The sequence below is a fragment of the Myotis daubentonii genome, chromosome 19, assembly GCF_963259705.1.
Source record: "Myotis daubentonii chromosome 19, mMyoDau2.1, whole genome shotgun sequence".
Classification (NCBI taxonomy): domain Eukaryota; kingdom Metazoa; phylum Chordata; class Mammalia; order Chiroptera; family Vespertilionidae; genus Myotis; species Myotis daubentonii.
In genome coordinates, this window is record NC_081858.1 from 15,147,343 (window position 1) to 15,172,351 (window position 25,009).

The following is a 25,009-nucleotide window of genomic DNA, read 5'->3' on the forward strand; positions in this document are numbered from 1 at the left end:
GGCGGAGCGGGAGGGAAGCTAGAGGGAGCCCTATTCGGGACTCTGGCTAGGTTGTGGAAGTGTGGGGAGGTGGGGGGCCGGGGGGGGCGCGGTTTTCCATATATGGGTGGGAGGGCGTTGTGCCCAGATGTGTGTTTGCGCCTGGGATGTAGGGGGCCTCCATCTGCCTGGCAGTCTGCCGCCTGAGCAGCAAGAGGTTGGATAGGGGAGGATGAGTGTGTAGGAGGAGTGGATGGAAATGTGTGGGAGGAGGGGTTGGGGCAGGAGCGGGAGCGCGGCGGGGGGGGGGGGGGGGGGGGGGCGTGGCCGTTCCTCCAGTTTCCCCGCCCACCCTGTCCGAGGCGACTCGTGATTGGCTTCTAGACCGCAGGGCTCAGGTTACATTCGCGAGCAGAGCGGAGCGCGGGAGAGCGGACGGAGAGCACGGCTGAGGGTTCGGCGCGGGTCAGCGCGTGCTGCTCGGCCCCCCGAGTCTCCTCCAGGGACCACTCGGACCCACCCCCACCCTGCGCCAGCTCCGCCCAGGCGAGGACCCCCCCCCCCCAACACCAGTATGGACTGCTGCACCGTAAGTTAGAGGGCCCGGGGGACGGGCACCCTGATTGGTCTGGGGCAGGGACTCCAGGGAACCCCCTGGAGGGAGGGTAAGGGCAGGGAGAGAGGAGAGTGGGTGCAAAGACCCAGGAGCAATAGGTGTGCCTGCTGCGACCTGGTGGAGGGTGGTTGCAGGCACCCGCCTGACTTGGAAGCCCGAGGAAAATGCTCCCCATTTGCGGGGGCGCCTGGGCGTCTGGGCGCCCATCCTCCAGGCGGGCTGGGTTGGACTGGGACCTGGGCATGGCTCTGCAAGCAGGGAAGCTGCAGGTTAGAGGGAAAGAGAAACTTCCCCCTAGAGAGCGGGTAGAAACCATCGCCCGGGGATGCTGCATCGACTCCCTTCTGACTCTGCTCACAGGCCTTCGGCCCCCAGCCCGTTCCCCATCCCACTGCCGCCGCGGTGGGTGGGCGCGCAGTAAGAGGCTCCGGAACCTCGAGCCCTGTTTGGCGCAGGGTAGGATAGTCAGTTCATATTGGTTAGCTTCGTGACGATGACGGACAGCAAAGAGCCTCGTCAGTGTGATTCTGGGGAGGGGTTGGCCCGGCTCCCAACGCCTTCTAGCCCCAGAGGGGACTGGGTGACCGCGGGAGAGCCCTGCTGGCGAGGGAAGGAAGTGTCTGCAGTCTGTCAGCGCCCACGGAGACCTAGATGCGCAAGTGCCTAACGTCAAAGTAGATTGCTGTTCAGGCGACTCTGGTATGAAAGTGCCTGGCTCACTAGAGGAATACAGTGATCATACATATATATGATATTTATTTTTCTTTTTTAATGACTGATTTTTAGCCCCATACATATGGAGAAAGGCTACTGCAAAGTCCTTGCTTTCTCAGCCATTCAGGCAACACAACTAATGATACAAGAGCTTATGACTTTGCTTGCTCCCCACCCTCCACCCTTAAAAAAAAGGGGGGGGGGGGCGAGGTTTGGAAGGAAAGGATAGCCCAGATTATAAAAGGTGAGAATTCCTTATAACTGGGTACCAAGAGGCAGAGAGAACTTAGGATCAAGCCGTTGTGGTTGTTACTATGATTTCAATTCATATTAATAATGGTTGTAAATTTGGGAATGCTTATCATGTACCTAACACTTTAATCATCACAATGGCCATGTGAAGTAGATATTATTTTCCCCATTTTACAGATGTGCAAACTGAGGTTTAGAAAGCTTAAATGATTTGTCCATGGAGACGCAGCTTCTAAGTGAAGGCAGGATTCAAACGTAGCCTTGTCTGGTCCAAATACATTACCTCCCCTCTAACTATTTACTGTTTTCCTCATTATAAAGGTAATTTGCTCATACAAGAAAATGTAAAAACTAGAGATAAGCATAAAAAAGAAACATGTCAGTCATCTGCCACCCCACCCCCTGGAAATGCCCTGTAACATTTTTTATTCCAGTCTTTTCCTTTCATTCTCCAGGAGGCAATTTTTGGTTGTGGAAGGAGGACTGGGCTCTTAATGGAGGCTCTTGGGTTCCACCGAAGAAGAGCTCTTACCCCTAACAGTATTTTTATTAAGTAGAGAAAATAAGTGGATGGAGGGTTCTGCATATGTGTGTGTGCGCGGGGGGGGGGGGGGGGGGGCAATATTGCTGAGATGTTAAGAATGATGGGGACAGCCGAAACCGGTTTGGCTCAGTGGATAGAGCGTCGGCCTGCGGACTGAAAGGTCCCGGGTTCGATTCCGGTCAGGGGCATGTACCTGGGTTGCGGGCACATCCCCAGTGGGAGGTGTGCAGGAGGCAGCTGATTGATGTCTCTCTCTCATCGATGTTTCTAACTCTCTATCTCTCCCTTCCTCTCTGTAAAAAATCAATAAAATATATTTAAAAAAAAAAAAAAAAAAAAAAAAAAGAATGATGGGGACAGCATGGTGAGTGAAAAGAGGTGAGAGAGCACAGAATCCAAGAGGCTGGGGAAGGAATGTAACTCATCTCAGATGGCGCCTGCAGGAGTAATTAGGGTAGAATGTTGGGTCTCTGCCTGTCGGCTCTGGTTTGCCCTGACCGCGCTCTTGAGTGCCCAGAAAGCCAACCTGAGTGGTTGGTAGGCATGTTTGGAAGGAGAGTCCCCTAAGAAAAGGAGAAGCTGCCCTCTAAACCGTACAGAAGAGGCAAATGCACAATTATCCCAGCTGTTGTGGCTGGGAGGGGTGGTGACGGCAGGTTAGTCTAAGTGTTATTGGGGAAAGAAACTCCTTCCTCAGTTCAACCTCCACAGCTGCTAGCTGGGGACAGGTGGGTCTCCAGCTGGGGACAGGTGGGCCTCCAGCTGAGGACAGGTGGGCCTCCAGCTGGGGACAGGTGGGCAGCCAGCTGAGGACAGGTGAGCTTCCAGCTGGGGACAGGTGGGCCGCCAGCTGAGGACAGGTGAGCTTCCAGCTGGGGACAGGTGGGCTGCCAGCTGAGGACAGGTGGGCCTCCAGCTGGGGACAGGTGGGCCTCCAGCTGGGGACAAGTGGGCCTCCAGCTGGGGACAAGTGGGCTTCCAGCTGGGGACAGGTGGGCCTCCAGCTGGGGACAGGTGGGCAGCCAGCTGAGGACAGGTGGGCAGCCAGCTGAGGACAGGTGGGCTTCCAGCTGGGGACAGGTGGGCTGCCAGCTGAGGACAGGTGGGCCTCTAGCTGGGGACAGGTGGGCCTCCAGCTGAGGACAGGTGGGCTGGGGCTGGTTTCTTTGGTCATTCTCCTCTTTTGAGGAGAAACTTCCTAGTTCCCTGAGAATATCCCAAGAAAGGCTTAAGCCTTTGGTTTCTAGGTGGGGAATAAGATGTCAGGAAGAGAGCACAAGATGGGGCGGGGGGGGGGGCAGAGGACGGACAAAAAGTGTGTGCCAGGCCCTCCACGATCACACAGGCCTCTTGATAATTCCCTTTCACTGCATTTAACTAACGATGGGCACACACTGAAGAACTCTGAAATCTATGAAATGAAGATAGCCGTCGGAAGCATGACGAGGAAAGGCATTTGTAATCTGCGCTTAGACCTCTGGGGTTTAATCTGTGCTCCTGGGGCAGGACCTGGTTGGGGTGGTGATCACTGAAGGCCCCACTTCTGTGAACTGGATGGGGAAGTGCATAGAACTGGACGACTACATGAGACCTGGTCATCGCACATCCAGGGAGCCAACCACAGTGAAAGCAGTGGAAATCCTCAGGCTGAACAAAGGAGGGCAAGTTCCTAGAAGCCAGAGGGTCAGGTCAAAGGAGAATGCTCTTCTGACTTCGTAGTAACCGTCTGCTTCCTAACCCACATTAACACAGCACACAGGGGTCAGGGGCTGAGGCCCTCTCCAAGCCCGGCCTTGCCTCTGAAATCACTGTGGCCAACAGTTCCCTGCTCCTTTCTACTCGCAGCTGGGGCAGGCTGTGGGAGAAACAGAAAGCTGGGATGTGGGGTGGAGAGGGAGAGAGAGAGAGAGAGAGAGAGAGAGAGAGAGAGAGAGAGAGAGAGAGAGAGAGAGAGAGAGAAATATCAATGATGAGAGAGAATCACTGATCAGCTGCCTCCTGCACGCCCCACACTGGGGAGGGAGCCCACAACCTGGGCATGTGCCCTGACCTCCTGGTTCATAGGTCAATGCTCAACCACTGAGCCATGCTGGCTGGGCTGAAATTATTTTTATATGACCAATTTCACCAACAAAAACAACTAGTCCACATCAACTCATTATTTAAACAAATTATAGTAATATCTGCCATTTACCGCACAACTAGAGTGTGTCAGAAACTTCATGCATATTGAGTTGTTTATTCTTCCCGCAACCCACAGAGGGAGGTATTATCCTGACTTCAGAAGGGGCCCTTCCGAGCTGGAGGCATCTCTGAGGACAGGGAGAGGCAGCCACATCCAGGAGTGCCTGCTGCTCACGTGGCTCCTCCAACCCCGCCCCCTCCTGTCAGCTCTACCGCTCCCCATTTCCACTGACGGCCATGGGCCCTTGGCCACTCAGGGGTCTCTGGTTGTCTTGCATCCCATCCAACCGTGCGCTCTCTTTCCTGAGTGGGGACTACAACTGTGTCCACCTGAACCTGGACCTGAACCGCCCCTAATTTCCTGCCACTGCCCAGGAGGGACACCCCCTACCCCCCAGCGACACCCTGCCTTAGCCCTTCACCACCCCTTCCCTGCACTTCCTACCCCCGCCTCGCCCTCGCCAACCCCTAAGGCTCTCCTCCTACCTAACCCGCGCCGGGTCTCGGCCCAGTCCCCGCGCCAATACCCCTGCCCCGCCCCCAGGAGAGCGCCTGCTCCAAGCCGGACGAGGACATCCTAGACATCCCGCTGGACGATCCCGGCGCCAACGCCGCCGCTGCCAAAATCCAGGCGAGTTTCCGGGGCCACATGGCCCGAAAGAAGATCAAGAGCAGAGAGAGCGGCCGGAAGGGCCCGGGCTCCGGGGGGCCTGGCGGAGCTGGGGGCGCGCGGGGAGGCGCGGGCAGCGGCCCCAGCGGAGACTAGGCCAGGTGAGCGGGTCCTTCCCCAGCCCTGGGGGCCGCCGAGAGCACCCGCTTCTCCTCCGAAGGAGCAAGGAAGACGGAGGGCGGGCAGAGGGAGAAGGGGGGGGGGAGCTAAGGGTGGGGGACTGGAAATCTGGGACGGGAGGTGGGGGGTTGGGGGGGAGCTTAGGGCGCTGCGGACCCGAGAGCTCACCGATTTCTCTCTCCACTCCCCCTTCGCCCCTCCTCCCCGGGCCCGAAGAACTGAGCACTTTCGAAGGTAACAGGACGGCCTGGAAGCGACGGGGTGGAAACCCGAGTGGGAGGGAGAAAAGGAGCCGGTCCCCATCCCTTCCCTCTGCCCGCCCTCGCCCCTCCCAGCGCCGGAAAACGCGCCGTGCGACCGCGGGGGTTTCTGATTCCTCCCGACGCCCGAGGCTGCGGTGGGGACACACCTGAGCCAACACAGATGTGCTGTCACCCCGTTTGGCTACTTGATCCCGGCCCGGGGCTCTGGCGCACCGTGGTGCGCGCACATACCCGCCGCGGCTGGGTTCAGATCAATGACTCGGTGGGGGGTGGGAGGGGTGGGGTTCGGGGTGCCTGGGGCCCCTGGCGCTCCCGCCCTCTTGCCCGGGTCTAGGAAGGGGGAGAGGAAGTACCGGAGAGGGCAGGTGCTTCAGACCTTCTCTGTCCTCAGTTCCCCAGGAGAGATGGATGCCGCGACCCCTCCGCAGTGACGCGACCTCCCCGCAGTGTTTGTGACCCTCCCCTTCCCGCCACCCTGCCAGCTTCGGGAGCCGCCCTACGTCCTCAGAGACCCTGGCCCAGGCCGGCTCCGTCGAGGAGTCGCCGAGCCCGTGCCCGTTCCTGTGGTTCTCCACCCCAGTGAGGTCCCGTGCGCCCTCCTTCCCCACCTGGCCCCGGACCTCGCACTCCCCGCTTCTCGTCCCGCCCCCCCGCACCTGCATGCAGTTTGGCCTCCTCTGCGATCCCCCGAGTGCACCGCAGAGGGCGCCCTCCCCTCTACGTTGCCCAGGACACGCACTTGAAAAAAAGCCCTTTCGTTCCCCGCACAGCTACAGGGGGCGTCTTTCTTCTCTGTGCCGTTCTCGCCCTCGCCCAGCTCCAGAACTTTGGATCTGGGGCGAGGAGAGGGGGAGAGAGTTTTTATGGTGTCTGGTACCCCTTGCTCCGATGGGAAGGGAAGTCCCTCTTTCACACCCCACCCCTCGCCTGCCTGCCATCGGCCCTCCGCGCACCCAGGCGCCGCAGAGCCACCCCTCCACCAGCTCTTCTTGTTTTGCGGACGCTGAGCGCGGGGTGGCTCGGTGGGTGGGAGGAGTCCGTTGTGGCCCGGCCCCTGCCCTGCTGGCTCCGCCCCCGACGGGCCCCTGGGGCTGTGGCCGGAAGATTTTTTTTTTTAATTTAATTTTTTTTTTTTTTTATCTACGAGTGTGCATGTGACTGTGCTGGGTTGGAATGTGAACAATAAACAGGAATGTCCAAGTGTCCCAAGGGTGTGAGAGGGGAGGGTGCCTGGGTGCACAAAGCCACTGCTCACAACTTGGACAAGTCTCCTTTGACCCAACCAAAGGGGGGGGGGGGGGAGAAGGGCGAGGGACGTCGGATAAAACCTCCCCTTCCCGCAGACAGCATCACATCCGGGCCGGAAGCCCACTCCTTCCCTGACTGGTAACACTGCGGGCCGCCTAGGGGGTTTGCTGCACCGCAGAAGGAAGAGGGAGACAAGATGGTACCCGGAGGCTTTAATTGTGGGTGTTCCCCCTCGGTGATGGGCGGGGAAGTCAGACGACCACAGGGAGCTTGGACTCGGTGGTCTTCACAGAGGCGGCAGAGGGGGGCTTCTCCAGGAGCCCATCGCTAGGATCGGTCACCCCAGAGGTTTGCTCAGAAATCCCAGGAGCAGTGGCGTCCTCTCTGATGGTTGTAAACACATTCTTAGTGGCGGCTGGAGGCATCCCTCCCTCCACGGACACTCCTCCCCTGACCCAGGGTCCTGGACACTTTACTGTGCCTGAGAATGAATCATCTGCGGATCGTTGGTTGAAATGAAGATTCCAGGCCCCATCACCCCCAACGCACACATGCTACTTTCGGGAGGGGTCGGAAGTGGCTGAATCTGAATGTTAACGAGCTCCCAGGCATTTCTGTCCAAAGGAGATGGAGCCCACAACCCGGGCATGTGCCCCTGACCTCCTGGTTCATAGGTCAACGGGAGGACCACACTTGGAGGAATACTGCTCTGGTGCCTAGTTTGGACCCCACAATTGACAATGGATGACAGAGGCAGCTCTTATCTCTCCTCTCCTTGCTGCATCCCCCGCCCGCCCCCCCCCCCCCCATATACACACAGAATTAACACTCAGCTGAACGCTCAGGGCAAATCTAACTCCTGGAATCTACAACCTGTTGATGTTTATGAAAGGCCCTGAAAACTGAAAATTCTTATAAGTATGAAGAGGGTAAGGGCAGCTTATACACTTGCTCACACACAAATACACCCCTACACACACACACACACACACACCAAATCCCAGGGCTGAGCGGCACGCCATACCCCCCAAAGATGTCACAGTTTGAGGGCTGGCATCATCTACCCTTACACCGAGCCCTGTCCTCCCTCTGCGCTACCCGCCCTTCTGCTCACCGAAGGTCACTACCCCCATAAGTCTCCTCCGGCCTCTTCCTCCTCTCTTTCTGGAATCTCATGAGGCAGAATACAGCAACAGACAGGATCAGCACGCCCAGGAGCACTCCGATCACCGCCCCGGCCATTCGGCCTTTGGAAGGGTCTAAGGACATACAGGACCCTCAGTGCTGCAGGCCCTCCTTGGCCCCTCAGACCATCTCATGCAGCCTCTGCAGCCCAGGCCTGCCCGCCTGGCCTCTGCCCGGCATCCCTACCAGTCACAGACAAGGTCAGTTCGCAGGAGGCACTGCCCATCTGGTTGGTGGCCACACAGCGGTAGGTGCCCGAGGAGGCCCGGGAGAGATTGGTGAGAATGAGCTGACCGGACACCTCATCTAGAGAGTAAAGAGGAAGTAAGTGTTCCATTACTGGACTCGCAGTGAGCACCCGCTATGACGAAAGCATTTTTCATTTCATCCTGTCAGGAAGGGACTAACCTCAGTGTATTAGTCAGTCCCTTCCTAAGCAATAAATGCCAAAGCCACTGCAACTCCTGTGCACTTTCCGCCCTGCGCAGCTGCCTTCTCAGGGCGGGGGAGGCTGCACACGTGTGAAGCTCAGAAACTGGCAATGGAATTGGGGTGGGTGCTCACTGGCTGATGTCAGGTTCCTGGTCTCAGGCAGAGGTGGGGCGGGGGGGGGGGGAGAGTCTTCATCACTAGAAACTGTATCCCCTGGGATGGCACTAAGCTGGACCCAGTGCTTTTCTAAGCTGCTTACCTTCCCCCCCACCTTTTTAAAAAATATATATTTTTATTGATTTCAGAGAGGAAAGCAGAGGGAGAGAGAGCTAGGAACATCAATGATAAGAGAGAATCATTAATTGGCTGCCTCCTGCACGCCCCCTACTGGGGATTGAGCTTGCAACCCAGGCATGTGCCCTGGACCAGAATCAAACCCAGGACCCTTCAGTCTACAGGCCGACACTCTATCCACTGAGCTGAACCGTCGAGGGCTAACCTTTCTTAAGAAGGCGGAGCACACAGCAGGAAGTGACCTGGGCTCTCTGGATTGAGAGAGGGTGGGCTGGGGCTGGGAAGAGAGAGGGCACTGGAGCGAGCATGAGGAGGCTGAGGAGCCAAGGCTCTTAGCCAGTTACATGGTTCCCCCAGAGAAACCAGCTAAGTGATCAAGACGGTCCATGCTACTCTGCCTCAGTTTCCCTTCTTGGAAGTTTGGAAATGATTCATGACCTGAAGAAATCTCAAAAAAAAACTCTCCCAAACAGACAAGCGGGGATCACAGAATGCCCCTGCCTTTCACTCTCTTCCACAATATCAGGAGTCTACTGAGCTTGAGAAATGGTGTCCAGGATCACGCAGTCGCAGACTGTGCAGGGAGACAGACAGGAGGCACCAAGACAGGAGCCAAGGAAGATGCAGGGAGAAGGTACAGCGTTTGTCTCATGCACACAGGCCTGGCGCTGGTATTGTGGGTGCGTGGGGTTTAGAGACCAGGTTTGCCCAGGTCCTGAGTCCCCCCCTCTTCCTTCACGCCCGGCCCTTACCTTGCACCATGCTGCCAGGAGGAGGGGTAGGAGAAGATCCAAGGCGGACCCAGCTGTACACGGGCCTGGGAGCCCCTTCAGAGGAACTGCACCTCAGGGCAGCAGAGCCTCCCACAGACGTGTGACCGGTCTGGCTGCACACGGGGCCACTGGGGGGCACTGCAAAAGTCACAGAAAGAACCTTGGTGGGCTTCTGATCCCCCCCCCCCATGAAATGCTGGATTTCCTCATTCAATACTCCCACCAAACAGCGGTCCACTTTTGGGGTAGAAACCTGGCGGGGAGGGTCCCGTGTCTGCATCCCCAAGAAATGCTTTGCATGATTGGAAATTCTGATTGTTAGAAAAATCTTCACGTTGAGCCCAAATCTATGTTAACATCTACCCATTGGTCCCAACTCCTGTCCTCTGGGCCCACAAAGAGAACCGGAAGATCTCTCCTTCACAGGACAGCCTTTCAGATTCAACACCTCCTAAGTCAGCGGTTCTCAACCTGTGGGTCGCGACCCCTTTGGCGGTCGAACGACCCTTTCACAGGGGTCGCCTAAGACCATCCTGCATATCAGATATTTACATGATGATTCATAGCAGTAGAACATGACAGTTATGCAGTAGCAACGAAAATAATTTTATGGTTGGGTCACAACATGAGAAACTGTATTTAAAGGGCCAGAAGGTTGAGAACCACTGTCCTAAGTGGTCTCTTTTCCATCTAAACATCCGCAGCCTCTTTAGTCGTTTCTTCTGTTTGCTCATCTCCGAGCAGGCTCTAGTCTGGGGTGAGATGGAAGCTCTGAACACAGAGTTGGTGCTGAGTGTGGTAGAGGCCCTTGTTCCTTTAATGGTCATCCCCCGCCTCTGCCACTGACCTGGGGAGGGATAGACTCTGAGGCGCAAATGGGAGGTTCCCCAAAGATGGAGCTGTTGGGGGCATGACTCAAACCCTGTATGCGGGACCTTTGTTATAGGGCCTGAGGGAGGAGCACCTGTGGAGGGTGGAGCAGGAGCAGGACTGGCTGGGTCAGAAGGCTCAAGGAAGGAGGTACTTTCTCTCGGGGTCCCCAGCGCAGCTGTGTGCTTGGGCGGGAAGTCAGGATATGGGGGATCTACCAGGGTCCGCATCGTCTTTCAGGGTGTGTGGGTCCCCAGCCCGCCTTACCCAGCACAGTAAGGTTGACTAGCCCCAATCCATTGGTGTGGAAATCTGGCGGGTTGTTGACTTGGCAGAGGTAGGTTCCTGTGTCTGAGGGCTGGACATCCGCCAGGGTCAGGGTGGCCACCCCTCCTGTGGGGGGGTTCTGACGCAGGCTGGCCCGCTTTGCCTTAGAACCCGTGGGATACAGCTGTCCGTTGGTGAAGTACAGGATCTGGGGAGAAGCAGAAGACACACACGCGCGCGCGCTCCTTTTCCTGGCTGGCATCAGCGCTTGGTCCCTTCTCACAAGGCCCATTCCTCACTCCAGCCAGGGAAGCTGACACTCTGTGGCCGGAACCACCAAGGGCTAGCTCCCCAAATACCAGCCCTTCCCAAGTGGGAAACGGACTATATTCGCTGCTTTCAACTAAGTATGGCTCTCAATTTGGGGAACAAAATACAAATATTCGTGGAAGGGGCAGCATTTTATCCTCCTTTCAGTCCCGGCAGCTGAGGTCCATGACCAGCGTGTATTAACTGCAGCTGGGCCCGCACTGACGCGGGGATTGCATAGGCAGCCACGGCATAGGCAGGTGGCTACAGGAGCGTGTGTGTGGCCTGGGATTACAGATTGCGGTCCTCTAGAAAGATCTAGAAAGAGTCCACTTCTTTTCTCGTCCAAGCACACTGATCCCTCAACACACCCTCCCTGCCCTCAGCCTGGGTGGGTTCCCAGTTCCTGCCTCGCCGGGCCTACCCAGCCACAGGCCAGAGCCGCCACCTGGCCTCCTCCCCCACCCCCAGCTCACGGGCGCGGACGAAGAGATGGGCTTCCCGGGCTGCACAAAGCTCCACTCCAGGGCGAAGCTGTCCGTCACGGATGTGCTGTAGGTGCAGGTCAGCTCGGCCGCCTTGCCCACCGGCGCGCTCAGGGGCTCCGCGGGCACACGCACCTCCACCGCGCGGCCGGGCGCTGGGGGCGCACAGGGAGGGCGGCTCAGACGGCCAGCCGGAGGCCGAGGGGGTGGGGTCGGGGGCCGGACTCCCAATCTCAGGGAGGATCTGGAGCCGGGCCCACCGGTGGGGCTCCCCCAGCCCTCCCTTCTCGAAACCCAAAGTTTCAGGAGGGAGGAGCGCACATCGCGGCTGAGTTTTGTGGGTAAAAGGACGAGCCTGGCCAGGTATGCGGGTGTGTTTGTCCGGGAGAGGAAAACAATGGTTCGGCAGTGGTTCAGGCCTCCCCGGGGAGGCCCAGCTCGGCTCGCTAGCCCTACCGGCCCTGGATGCCCCCTCCCTGGCCTCGCGCACCCCCAGCCCGGCCCCTCCTCACCAGTCATGCAGACCAAGCCCAGCAGCGCCCCGCACAGCAAAGGCCCGGGAAGCCGGGCCATGGCCGCGTCCTGCCGTCTTGGGTCTGGTGTCCCCGCGCAGGAAGGGAAGGCGGTGCCCACAGGGCAGCCTCGCGCGCAGGTCGGGGCGAGCCTGGCTATCTCAGAGCAAACAAGGGGCGAGGCCGGCGCCCTCGCTAAGGAAACGCCTCGCCCTCCTCCAGGCCCAGTTCTGGAAGCGTTTTGACTGGACTCCCTTCTTCTGTCCTCCTCCCCCCAGTTTCTGAAGTTGTGGGGCCCTGGGGAACGGACTGGACAGGGGGTGAGGGGTGGCCACCTGAAGGGAAGGGGTGGGACCTGCGGCTCTGCAGGGAAACCTGCCCTGGAGACAGGTAGGTGGTTTGACAACCTGTGGGCCCGCAGCAGACCTCACCGCTTTGGGTTTCACCCCAGAGACCCTTTCCGATGCCTTGAGAGATTCGAGTTCCTTCCAAGCCCCCCCTCTTCTCCCTGAGATCCCGTCTCTGGCACTTTTATCACTGGCTGATGGGAGTCTCCATGGCAACAACAGCTGCCTCCCACTTCCACAGTCACTCCTTTTTATGGGCAGGGAGGTGAGGCTTGGAGGGGTGTGTGTGTTAAGGGTTTAGTGGTCTGGCATCGGGGAGCCCCAATCAGGTTCCTCGTCTCTGCCCTTGAAGAGGAAGCAAGAGGTTAAACCACCACCACCCCCTCACCCTCCTCGCCCCCCCCCCCCCGTGCCCCCCACCCCCTACCCCAAGCTCTGGGCACTCAGGCTCCTGCAGAAAGTGCACCGGTTTCATTCCCTTGCTACTCACAGCAGGTTAGGGTTTTCCCAACCTGGAGCTCTTTGTGCCTCTCCCATGCCACCTGACAGTAAATGACCTTTTAAAGACTCTGGAAGAGACCTAGCCGGTTTGGCTAAGTAGATAGAGCCTTGGCCTGGGGACTGATGGCCCCAGGTTAGATTCTGGACAAGGGCATGGTACTTTGGTTGCAGGCTAGATCCCTGGTCAGGATGTGTGTGCAGAAGGCAACCAATTGATGCCTCTCTCACACACATCGATGTTCCTCTCTCTTTCCCCTCCTTTCCACTCTCTAAAAAATAAATGGAAAAATATCCTCAGGTGAGGAGTAACAAAAAATAAAGGCTTTAGATGAGCTCTCCCCAGCCAGTAAGGCAGAGGCCGTGTGGAGAAGCTGGCCTAAGAACACAGCCTGGGCAGGGGTCCTCTTTGCATCATCCCCAACTTCTCCCGGGAATTCCAAGTTTGAAGAGAGGATTCGACTCTCACTTTCCATACAAACACAATATATCTTTATTGCAGTTTGTAAAATAAAAATAAAAACACACATCTTAAAACACGCATTTCAAGTTAGTTTAACAAATATCTTCCCTGTCCCCTGCCCCAACAAAACCCAACCAAGCCAGCAGGACAGGGTATATTAATGCAGGGAGCTGGAGTGGGAGTGAAGGGTAGTGTTAGATGGGGGTGGGATAGAGGTCAAGAGGGCCGGAAGGACTCATTGACTGGAAGTCTCCACCAGGGCTGGGGGGTAGGAGGTAGCCAATCTCAGCAGCATTCCTCTGCTGTATTAGGGTGGTCCCAGGAGGGGGTTCAGGCTCTTCCCAGCCCCAGGTCCATTTCCTCTTCTTCTTCTACCTCCTGGAAGTTTGAGTCTTAACTAAGACCCAGTTTTCCCATAGTAAAGGAGGATGGGTGCAAAGGACTGGAGATCTAGAGAGGGCCAAACCCCCCAGACTCAGGCCTTTATGCTGGGGTAACCCCCATTGTAATTACTGTAGGAAGGAGAGACCAGATGGCTCTGCCCACAAATCACTGGGCCCTCACACCAGAGACCCAGCCTGATTCTGGGCGGGCACCATCACGGGGACAGCACCCTTGCGACTCAGAGCAGAGGGTGAGACCCAACCCAGACTGCGTGTGGGGGTCGATGCACCCAGCCTGGAAGAGCCGTGGGGCGGTCTGAGGGCTGGTGACGAGGTGACAGAGGAAAGGGTCCCATTCTTGGAGATTGTGTCTGAGCCCTTCGGCCAGGGCAGGGTCCGAGGAGCCGTGGCATCTTCCCTAGTCATCAGAGAAGCAATGAGGTCAGAAACTGGAAGCGAGTGAGTTTCTACAGGCCTCGTCTTCCTCTCCCCTTCCCCCACTTCAACTCTCCTCTCCCTTCAAGTCTACCCAGAGGCGTAATGCTTCAGCCACAGCCCATGCTTCCATCAGATGACAGCTGCCTGCATTCCCAGCCTCCCTCAGGGAGCTAGGACAGTCCTGTCTGGGCACTTACTTGATATCATTGGCCACCTCCTCTGGGACCTTGCCCTGGCGTTGGTACAAGAGGACCAGTCCAGCTAGCAGCCCCAATCCAACCAGGGTGCCCACAACAGCTCCAGCAACCACTGCAGCCCCAGGCCCTGGAAGAACCTTGGTGTCAAAGGGCAACATCCACCTGTCCCCCCTCCCTCTCCAATGCTCTACCCCACTGCCTCCATACACCTTTTGTCTTTTTCTCAGTTAAGAAGAGGTGGCTGGCCGAAACCGGTTTGGCTCAGTGGATAGAGCATTGGCCTGCGGACTGAAAGGTCCCAGGTTCGATTCCGGTCAAGGGCATGTACCTGTGTTGCAGGCACATCCCCAGTGGAGGGTGTACAGGAGGCAGCTGATCGCTGTTTCTCTCTCATCGATGTTTCTAACTATCTCTCTCCCTTCTTCTCTGTAAAAAATCAATAAAATATATATATAAAAAAGAAGAGGTGGCTGTCCAGCAGAAAATGGTCACTGACCAAATATTTGGACAAACATTTGATCAGAACAAATTTGTTGCCCTGTTACAATGAGAGGACTCAGTAGACAGGTCTCCCCCTCCCACCCCCCCACCCCCCGTCTATTGCAGCCCCACCCCAACCACTGGCCCCACTTACCCCTCACTGACCTGTGCTCACTTCCAGGGTCACGTTGCAGCTGGTGCTGCCCACCCTGTTGGAGGCCTTGCAGATATAGACTCCAGACATAGAACTGGAAAGGTTTCGGAGGCTTAAAAGGCCAGATATGGCATCTGTGGACACAATTTAGCCATCAGGCCAGGGACCCAATTTCCCACTAAAAAAAAAGAACAGCCTACCCCTCCTCTGGAATGTCCTCTTTGACTCTCTGGGAAACTCGGGGGGGGGGGGGGGAGGGAGGGAGGTTTTGGGGGGAGGAGTGTGACAGTAAGCACACTGGGTTCTGCTTCCAGGTGCAGAACTGCTGGCTCAATATCCCTCTCCATTTCCCAGGCTCAGTGTCCCCAACTGATTCTGAAAGGAGGCTAAAGAAATGATAACCAGCCCAGCCCAACTGGTGTGCTCAGTGGTTGAGTGTGGAACTATGGGCCAGGAGGTCAGGGCACATGCCTGGGTTGTGGGCTCGATCCCCAGTAGGGGGCATGCAGGAGGCAGCCGATCAATGATTCTCTCTCATCATTGATGTTTCTATCTCTCTCTCCCTCTCCCTTCCTCTCTGAAATCAACAAAAATATATGTATATTTTTTAAAAATCATAATAAAGAAATGATACCCAGAGAAATCAAAACAGGATTTTAATTTCTAAATGGCAGAATGGGGTGAGAGAAAAAACATTGGCTAGGAATGAGAAAACTTGGGTTCCAGAATAGGCCGTGTGACTTTAAGCAAGTTACTTGCTATCCCTGGGTCCCCATTACTTCATCTCTAAAACAGGATAATATAACCTTCTGGATAGTGTTGAAAAATTATGTGAAATAATAATTATAACAGTTAAAGTTTATTGGATGCTTATGTACACCAAGGACTGAGTTCTTTACATCCACTAATTTATGAAAGTTTCAAAACGAACCTATGAGGTAAGTGCTACGTTAAAAAAAAAAAAGAAGAAGAATTATTATAAAATGGTCAAATGAAAAGTAGAAAGAGGGACAAATGAAAATCCTACCACTTGGATTCAACAGTCGCCAACATTTTGCTATACTTATTTAATTTCCTTTCTCTTTTTTCCTGAGACATTTAAAATAATGACTTCAGCATAAATCTCCAAAAATTAAGGATACTGCCCTCCATAACCACAATACCATTCCTGATCATTAATAATTCTCTAAAAGCATCTAATACTCCATAACAAAAATGTTCCATCAATTATATCTCATAAAAAATTGTTTTTAAAGTTCCAATTTCCCCAAAATGACTTTTAGAGCTGGTGTCCCATTTTTAAAATGAGGAGACGGCCTGGCCGGTGTGGTTCAGTGGTTGAGGGCACATGCCAGGGTTGGGGGCTCAATCCCCAGCAGCGAGTGTGCAGGAGGCAGCCGATCAATGATTCTCTCTCATCATTGATGTTTTTATCTCTCTCTCTCTCTCTCTCTTTCTCCCTTCCACCCTGAAATCAATAAAAAAATATCTTTTAAAAAAATTAGGAAATGGAGGTAGCTAGGACACAGCCAGTGAAGAGCAGAGTTCTAGAGCTTCTTTAGTAACATAGTTATACGTCAAAGCACCAACACCAGCTTGCACCTGGTAGCCCTCTTTCTCCACCACTGCCCGCACCCTCCTCCTCCCCAGTACTTTTCAGCACTGTCTTTCCTTTTCACCCCAGTCCCTCTGGTACCTCATCTTGCCCCAGCCCCACCCCAGTCTCTGTGTCTCCAGAAGTCTCTCACCTAAAACTGGTGCAAAGAAAACCTCAACAGATGGTTGTAGCCGCTCCCACTGGTACAGGGCAGCGGGCTTACTCCTTGGGGACTTGCAGCTCAAGGTCACATTGGTCCCCACACGGGGCGCACCCAGAAGATGGCAGGATGGAGGAGCTGGAGGAACTGGGGAAGGGGAGACAGGTTAAAAACTCACACCCAAGAGACCGATGGACACCCCCCTACACACACACACCAACTTCTACACACACACACCCTTCAGTCACTCCATTTAACCCTCCTCCAACCTGTACACTCAGCCATTGGGGAGAGAGAACTGCTTGATCTGGGGCAGGCAGGGGGAGGGGGGAGGAACGGGGAGAGACACACAAGTACTGGAAAGTGTGTGCTTCTTACTTACCCCACACGTCAAGTTTTAAAGTTTTGCTGTCGTGGCCCCTGCTTGTGCCTTGCTTGTCTTGCACGTTCACAGAGCAGCGGTAGGACCCGGAATCTTTCTCCCGGAGGCCCTGCAGCCGCAGGGACACATTCCGGGAGGGCCTGGGGTAGACCAGGGACACTCCATCTTGGCTTGTTGTAGCCCCATTGATGTGCGCCAACACCTGGTGTGGGCATAACCCCTGCCCATTATCACATGCCTGCACTGTGCCCACAGGCTCAGCCAATCTCCCTCCACCGCACTGTCAAACCTCAGATGCCCCTCACCTGCACCGACCCTTCTAACCTGTACCAGCTCCCCTCCACCCCTTCTCCCTGGCCACCCTCTCACCACCCCAGGTCCTCTTCGCCAAAACGGTTTTTGATCCCCTGTATATTGTCTCCATCTCCCACTTGGGGTGTTTGGAAAGGTGGTAAAATGGGTGAGAGGTCATGTAAACAGGGGTTATGTCTGAAAGGAACCAAATGTACAAGTTCAGGCCCCGTGAAACCAGGATCGACCCCTGCAGTCTAAGTTTCTTTCACACACACCCCTGTTTAGCAAACGGCCTCTTGAAGATGCGTCCTCGGGTTTCAGAAGGAGCCATGCCAGCGAGGGGCTCTGGAAGGTAAGTGTCCTTGGCCTTTGCCCTAACTGTGATGCCAGGAGAGGCCAGAAGGGAGATGGCGGGAGGCTGCCCCTTGCCTCTCAAGGTGGGTACAAGAGGCAGCAGCCTGTGACTGTCCAAAGCACAGAGAATGTGAACACAGGTTGATAGGCAACTTTTAAAAAGTGGGCGTGGCTCAGTGGTTGATCATTGACCTATGAACCAGGAGGTCACCATTCGATTCTGGTCAGGACACAGGCCAAAGTTGTGGGCTCCATCCCCAGAGTGGAGCATGCAGGAGGCAGCCCATCAGTAATTCTCTCTCATTGCTGATGTTCCTCTCTCTCTCTCTCTCTCTCTCTCCCATCCTCTCTAATATATATATACTAGGGGCCCGGTGCACGAAATTCGTGCACTGGGTGTGGTGTGGGGGGGGAGTGTCCCTCAGCCCAGCCTGCCCCCTCTCACATACTGGGAGCCCTCAGGCGTTGACCCCCATCACCCTCCAATCGCAGGATCAGCCCCTTGCCGAGGCCTGACGCCTCTGACAGAGGTGTCAGGCCTGGGCAGGGGACCCTCATTTCCCCCCATCACTGGTTCTGCCCCCAGCCCAGGCCTGATGCCTCTGGCCCAGGCATCAGGCCTGGGCAGGGGACCCCCAGACCCTTCCAATTGCTGGTTCTGCCCCTTGCCCAGGCCTGATGCCTCAGCCAGAGGCATAGACCCCCATCACCCTCCGATCACCTGATCGGCCCCTTGCCCAGGCCCGATGCCTCCGCCAGAGGTGTCAGGCTTGGACAGGGGACCCCCATCTCCCCCCGATCACTGGCTCTGGCCCCTGCCCAGGCCTGAGGCCTCTGGCCCAGGAATCATGCTTGGGCAGGGGACCCCCATCTCCCTCTGATCGCTTGCTCCACCCCCCGCCCAAGCCTGACGCCTCTGACCCAGGCTTCAGGCCTGGGCCAGGGGACCATCATATCCCCCCAATCCCCGGCTCAGCCCCCCGCCCAGGCCTGATGCCTCGGCCAGAGGAGTTGACCCTCATCACCGTCCGATCACCAATCACCGGATCGGCCCCTTGACCAGGCCTGAGGCCTCCAGCAGAGGTGTCAGGCCTGGGCAGGGGACCCCGAGCTCCCCGCGGTTGCAGGCTCCGCCCCTGCCCAGGCCTAACGCCTCTGGCCTAGGCGTCCGGCTCGGGCAGCGGGGACCTGCAGCTGCAGCGGCCCTGCGATCGTGGGCTCCGCTTTAAGCCCAGGCAAGGGACCCCTAGCTCCCGGGACTGCCAGCTTCGACCGTGTCCAGCTCCCATCGCTGGCTCCACCCCTACTTCCTGCTATCACTGGCCAGGGCGGCAAAGGCACCTGATTCTCTGATCATGGCTGGGGGGCAGGGCAAACCGCCTTTGCCCTGCCCCCCAGCTCTTAGCTCCCCCCTGGGTTTCCGATCACTGTCAGTGTCAGGGGGCTTCTTCCTGCTTTCCCTTTTGCCTCCCTGCATTGTGCCTACATATGCAAATTAACCGCCATCTTGTTGGCAGTTAACTGCCAATCTTAGTTGGCAGTTAACTGCCAATCTTAGTTGGCAGTTAACTGCCAATCTTAGTAGGCAGTTAACTGCCAATCATAGTTGGCAGTTAATTTGCATATAGCCCTGATTAGCCAATGAAAAGGGTATCGTGGTACGCCAATTACCATTTTTCTCTTTTATTAGTGTAGATTGTGATATTCCCTCTAACTCGTCCCACCTCTGCCCCCAATCCTCACTGCCCCACCCCCATAGCAAAGTAAGATGCCTCTTCACTCTGTTGTGTTTGTGGCCAAATTTCTAGGGAAACTTGGTGGAAAGAGAGTCCTTTTGGGCCACCTCCAAGATCGGAACAAAATCAAACCGATGGAGAAGACCTTGCTTTCTCCCCACCCCACCCCCCCACCCCGCCCCCGCTGAAACTTTTTCCGGTCCCCCTCTCCCTGGCTCCTCCCCTTCCCTGCCCCCGCTGGGCGAAGGTGAGCGGCGTTGGGACCTCACCTGCTTCAGGTCCTGCCCTTCCTGCTCCAGGAACCACATCAGGGTGAGCGTCTCCCAGGGCTGGGCCGAGGCCGCCTCCCCCTGGAAGGTGTACCAGGCCGGCAGCACCACCTCGTCTCCCTCCACCGCGAGGACCCTGTCGCGGCCCGAGGGCACGTGCAGCTGGAACTGGGCGCAGGAGGCGGGTGCTGGGGAGGAGAGCGAGGACGCCTGAGCTCAGACCTGCCCATCCTGGCAGGGGCGGGGGTGGGGGGCGCAGGACGCCCGGCCCATAGGAAGGACCTCAAGAGTCCTGTCCAGGGGCTCGGAGACTCCCTACTCCCTGGAGTCGGCCGCAACCTGGGGCCTGCTTTCAGCGTCATCCGCGCCCCGAGGGCTAATTCTCCGAAGCCTCCGCCTTTGGGTGTGTGGCGCGGAGGAGGACACAGTTATGTGCCATTTATTTGTATCCAGAGGCGCAGATTTCCAGCGAGGAGGGGAAGACGCCCGAGAGGAAGGGCAGGTTTAATGGTTTTGATGTACATTCTGCGTAGCCCACTTGCTCCCGCAGTTTCCGGGGCGGGAGGGAGGAAGGGAGGGAGGGTGGAGGGAGTGACCGGGCTGGTCTGGATCGGAGCGTTCCTGCCCCGAGGGGTGGAGGGGCTGGGAGGCCGCTGGTAGCCGCAGCTCCGGATGGACAGCCTGGGGCCGAGGTCGGAGCCGCCCGGTGGCTGCTGCGCTCCCTCTCCACTCCCTCCCCCGCCCTCTCAGCCCCGACAGGTGCGCTCCCTGGGAGAGAGGAGAGCTGGGACCCAGCAGGCTCCCGCGGGCCCTTTTGGGGTCCAGGCGACCAGGGCTGATCCTCTGGGGCCACAGGGACCGTCGGCAGAGCTGGGGTACGAATGAAGGTCCCCAACAACCAAGTACGAAGCTGTGGCTGCGTGTGTCCGTGTCCAGGAGGTGGACTGGGCTGTGGGTTTCAGGGAGGGGACTAAGCGAATCCATGTGGCACCTAGAAACGCTCGCGTTTTGCCCTTTGGAGAGGTGGCGGGCAGAGTCCTAAGCCGTTTGGGGGAATACCCTCGGGCTCCCATCCCCCGGGCCTGAGGATCCTGGCGGCCGGAGGCCTGGCCACTGGGCACCGCCACCTCTGCGTGGTGACCAGGCAGCCCAGGCACGGGCAGAGGCCGCAGACTGGCTGGGCTCTCCGCCCGCCAGGAGTCTCTCAGGCCAGGAGCACACCCGGCCAGGATGCGCACCACCCCCACCGCTTCCCGCTGCAGCCCTTAGGAGCCCCCACACCTAGTCCTTAGCCTTCTCAGCAGCCTCCTTCCCATTTCCTGGCGGGATCCAGGCAGGCCCGGGCAGGAAACTTGTGCCCAGCGATAAGCTAGAAGACAATGAGGGAGGAGGGAGGAGGGAGGAGGAGGGGGCTAGGCCAGAGGTTCTACAGCTGGAAACAACCACTGCCTCAAGGATCCGGAGGCCCCGGGACACCCCCTCCTGGGGCGCGGCTGCCTCTCCTGGCACGTCTGCAGTGCTCCCAGAGGCCAGGCAGTTCCTACCAACGGCAGTGCTGAGCCCTCAAACCCCAAGAGTATTTCATTTTGCGAGAGGTACTTCAGATGATGGCAATGGATACACTTCTGGGCAAATGCTCCCTTTCTTATCGGCCCATCAGAAACCGGGAGCAGCAGAGGCCCCAGGCTTTAGTCTTCCTCCCTGGGTGTCCGCTGTAGCAGAAGTCCCCAGCGGTTGGTCCCTTTTCACTCTAGGGTCCACAGTGACGTCAAAGAGAAGGGGGTGGTTGGGTTTGGGCAAAGGAGACCTGACCAGCCCAAGAAAGGGACCCTCTGGCCCACTCCCCAGAGCAAAAGCCGGGAAAGACTGAGAATGGGCCTGCTCTCCAGGGCTACTATTTTTAGTCTCCCTCTTTCTCTGAGAAACTCCCCCCTCGGGCTTCTCACGCCCCAGGGGCAGCAGCGCTGGGCCACTGAGGAGCACAGACAGCGAGGAACTTGCGGAGAGCCCAAGTGCGAAGAGCCAGTGCCGGCCTTGAGCCTGGGTCCCCAGCGCCATTTAACCCTTGCATAGCCCGGGAACTCCGCAATCGCCCTGCCAACAGGTAGGGACTTGGAGCTTGGGCTGTCACTATAAAAACTGAAGCTCAGTTAACACACACACACACACACACACACACACACACACACACACACACACGACCAGGAAAGCTGTGCAGATGCCCAGGCAGCCAACTGGCAATTTTTCCCCCTTGCTTCAGAAACCCCCCAGCAAGAAGGAGGATGGGGGGTAGGGGGGTCAGAGTGCAGAAGGAAAAAAGGTGCTGAGGTTGAAGTGGGGGTGGGGGGGAGGCTGAGAAATGGAGGCACCCTGGAACAGGCCCACCAAGCTAAAGGGGCAGGAAGCTGCCCGGATTTGGTGGCTGGGGAGCTGCTCCTGAGCCCCACTTGGTCTGGGGCTCTACTTCTTCCTGCCCCAACGTCCTCGCAGCACAGACCAGGCGAAAGGGAGCGCACATAAGGGTGCTGGATTTCATTCTACACCCTGCCTAGCCTGGCTTGCCCTGGACTTTCCACCGGACAGAAAGGAGCTCAAGATGGCCTCGCCTAACCCACGCTCCACCCCCCTGGGGTCCTTGAGGAGGAATGGCAAGAAAGTCTGGGAGGTGGGGTGCAACAGGCTTAGTTCCTGCCGGGCCCTTCTCTCCCCAGTTGGGCCACCGTGAGCTCCTGGGCAACCCTGGAAGCTTCTAACGCCCCTCAAAGCACTTGTTCCGGGGAGGTGGCCTCCCTCTCTGACTCTTTGAGGCCCGCTCTCTATTTCCTCTGTCCCCTTGACCCTGGGAACCAAGGATGGTGGTGGACCTCTTGGGGGGGGGGGTCACCATTCTGCTCCTCTAGGCACCCAGGCCCCTCCCCCACTTCCTGTATCCCAAATGACCTCACGGTTGTGCGTTGGGGGCACCTCCCTTGATTCCTAGGGCAGGAAGCAGGAGGAGGGGGCAGAGGGCGGCCTGGGCTGGGGGACTGAAGTGAAGTGGGGTGTCAGGCCCAGTACCAGGGAATTGCCCGGGGCCTGTGTGGGGAGGGGGCAGGAGCGGAGCTGGAGCTAAGTCCTTAAGCTCTTTAGCCAGTGTCTCATCTAGCAGCTCAGCTCATCCGGCTCTGCTGGGGGTGGGTGGGGAGTGGGGGTGAGGAATGGTTCGGCTACCTCACCCTAGAGGTCTACCCTGGCGATGCCCTGACCCTCTCCCCACCCCACACACACCTGGGACGGAAAGTGGGCGCGGGCAGTGGGTGCTGTTCTCAACCCACAGGGATGGGGTCAGTAGCAGCCGGGGTGCCCTGGGTGGGAGAGGCTGGAGTGTGTACGTGGGGAGGGTAAGAGTCAGAGGCGGGAGTCTGGTCCCACCCAGTTCCTCACCAGGCCCCAAACCAGCTCCCTCTGGGTCGGAGTCTCCCCACCTCCCGCTCAAGTCCCCTCCCGGTTCTGGGTGTAACTTACCGAAGGTACTCAGCCCCAGGAACAAAACCTGCAACAGGGACACCATGGCCTTCCCTGGCCCCGAGGGTCAGGGGCGCTGGCTCTGGGACGCAGTGACCGCCAGGTGCAGAGGCCACGGGACAGCCGCAGTGACCGCCAGGTGCCGAGGCCACGGGACAGCCGGAGCGGATGGGGAGCCGGGACACTGACACCGAGGGCAGCGCTAGCCAGAGTGTGCGCGCGCGGCCGGGGTGGCCGGGTGGGGACCGACAGGGACAGGGGGCGGGGCATTGGAAGGGGCGGAGAGGTCGCTGTCCTCCCGGGCGGGGCACGCGGGTGACCCTCCTGACCCTCCTCGAGCTCTGGGATCCGGTGGCTTTGACCTGGCCGGCGTGCAGGGCGGGGTCCGGTAATTCGGTGCACCCACCCGGCCTGGGGCAGGGAAGACCAGGGTCCCGGCGGCCACAGCGCAGCCACACTCTCTCCGCGGGGCGGGTGGGACAAGGATGGGAGGGAGGGAGCTTTGGAGATTCCTCGGTGTCCAGGGACCACTCACACCCCCACACCGTAAACCGCAGAGCACTGGTCCCCGACTAACTGGCTCCGAGCCTAACCCGAGTGGCCTGCCTGGTGGAGGAAGGGCACCGTTTCCCCGGGGCCACTGGGGCTCCGCAGTGTGGGGGACCGGGACCGGCAGGGACGGCGCCAAACCCGGAGTGACCGCTTCCCCAGGGCAGGGGTGGGGAGGCAGGGGGTGCTGGGCCGGAGCCGCGAGGAGGAGCGGGTCAGTGGGTGGGTTATGGCCACCTGAGCCAAGAAGCCCGAGGCCGCTCGGCAGGAAGTCAGGTCCGCAAGGGACTCGCCTGCGTGGGGACGCTGGGATCCTCTCCCCCTTTGGGCGGCGTGGGGAGGGCTCGCAGGCCCCGGGGTCCAGTGCCCGGTCCCACGAGCTGGGTGTGTTAAGGCTGGCGGGAGGACGCCCCGGGAGTAGCGCGGGACACTGAACACTCACCTTTGCAAACATCCTCCCCTGGGCCGTGTGCTGCCTGGGGAGGAGGGGGCTGCGGGGAGGCTGCACCGAGCACCTGAGGCTTTATTACCCTGACTAGGTCGCTTTCCTGCGAATTTAATGTAACCGCCCTCCCCCTTCCCCTCCCCCTCCCCCTGCGCCCCCTGGCGGCCGCGGCCCCTCCAGGAAGCGCACGCACCTGTTCCTGCTTCTCAGTCCAACATCCAAAACAAAGATGCTTCGAACATCCCGGCGCAGCTCAACCTCCGCGCAAAGGCCACCGAGGACCCAAAGCGCAACCGCGAACTCCTGGCGCCGCCTGCTCTGGGTGGCTGTTGCCTGGGGAGAAAAGCAGCCAGGCCTCCTGGATTCCACTGATCCAGAGTTCTCTAACATTGTGTGCCCGGTGCCTGCGCGGCACACAGACCCTCCCGGCTGCTGCGTCCTAGGGTGACTTGCCTGGCTGCTCTTTAAATACCTGCGGGGCAGTGGCTGAGAAATGCCTGTGCGAACACTACACTGCCCGTGTCCACTCTGGAGCCTAGAAGCTGGCAACTCAGTGGCAGCCAAGGCAACATAGATAACTGCCCACCTCATACCCTTAGGCGGCGACCTGCACACTTGAAATTGTCACATAGATTGTGTGTGTGTGTGGGGGGGGGAGTGTTGGTTTGTTCTTTCTATTGTATCGCACTCAAATTTTTCTTGACTTTAGTTAACATTGCAAACCCCTCTTGTAAACATCTCCCTCCTTTGTTTCCAGATGAGGGTTGTCTCCCAAAATAAGTAACCCCAGAAACGCAGTACAAAGTCTCTTGGTTGTATATCCCAGGAACACCAGAGCATCCAATCACATAGGCTGTGCTCATCCAAGGTATAGTCCAGGGGTGGGCAAACTTTTTGACTCGAGGGCCACAATGGGTTCTTAAACTGGACCGGAGGGCCAGAACAAAAGCATGGATGGAGTGTTTGTGTGAACTAATATAAATTCAAAGTAAACATCATTACATAAAAGGGTACGGTCTTTTTTTTTCAATGGTTTTATTCA

At 57.8% G+C, this 25,009-nt stretch overlaps 3 protein-coding genes across 4 annotated transcripts; 1 reads left to right on the forward strand and 2 right to left on the reverse strand.

The window, feature by feature from the left end:
• The first annotated feature begins 373 nt into the window (after positions 1-373).
• NRGN (neurogranin) lies at positions 374-6,547 on the forward strand. Its single transcript, XM_059675942.1, has 4 exons — positions 374-568; positions 4,834-5,060; positions 5,296-5,313; positions 5,734-6,547. Exons 1-2 carry the CDS (start codon positions 554-556, stop codon positions 5,053-5,055), a joined length of 237 nt encoding a protein of 78 aa, XP_059531925.1. The 5' UTR covers positions 374-553; the 3' UTR covers positions 5,056-5,060; positions 5,296-5,313; positions 5,734-6,547.
• Positions 6,548-6,787: 240 nt separating this feature from the next.
• On the reverse strand, positions 6,788-11,873 carry VSIG2 (V-set and immunoglobulin domain containing 2). Its single transcript, XM_059675941.1, has 7 exons — positions 11,718-11,873; positions 11,197-11,360; positions 10,412-10,619; positions 9,254-9,412; positions 7,962-8,081; positions 7,705-7,849; positions 6,788-6,974 (listed from the first exon to the last, which is right to left on the reverse strand). Exons 1-7 carry the CDS (start codon positions 11,776-11,778, stop codon positions 6,842-6,844), a joined length of 990 nt encoding a protein of 329 aa, XP_059531924.1. The 5' UTR covers positions 11,779-11,873; the 3' UTR covers positions 6,788-6,841.
• A 1,160-nt stretch (positions 11,874-13,033) lies between these two features.
• On the reverse strand, positions 13,034-23,209 carry ESAM (endothelial cell adhesion molecule). 2 transcript variants are annotated; one of them, XM_059675905.1, is made up of 7 exons: positions 22,974-23,206; positions 19,470-19,657; positions 16,817-17,018; positions 16,426-16,581; positions 14,689-14,811; positions 14,044-14,170; positions 13,034-13,826 (listed from the first exon to the last, which is right to left on the reverse strand). In XM_059675905.1, exons 1-7 carry the CDS (start codon positions 23,017-23,019, stop codon positions 13,586-13,588), a joined length of 1,083 nt encoding a protein of 360 aa, XP_059531888.1. In that variant the 5' UTR covers positions 23,020-23,206; the 3' UTR covers positions 13,034-13,585. The 2 variants fall into 2 exon arrangements, with proteins under 2 accessions (XP_059531888.1, XP_059531889.1); XM_059675906.1 differs by lacking the exon at positions 14,044-14,170 and having other exon boundaries at positions 22,974-23,209.
• Between the last annotated feature and the right edge of the window lie 1,800 nt (positions 23,210-25,009).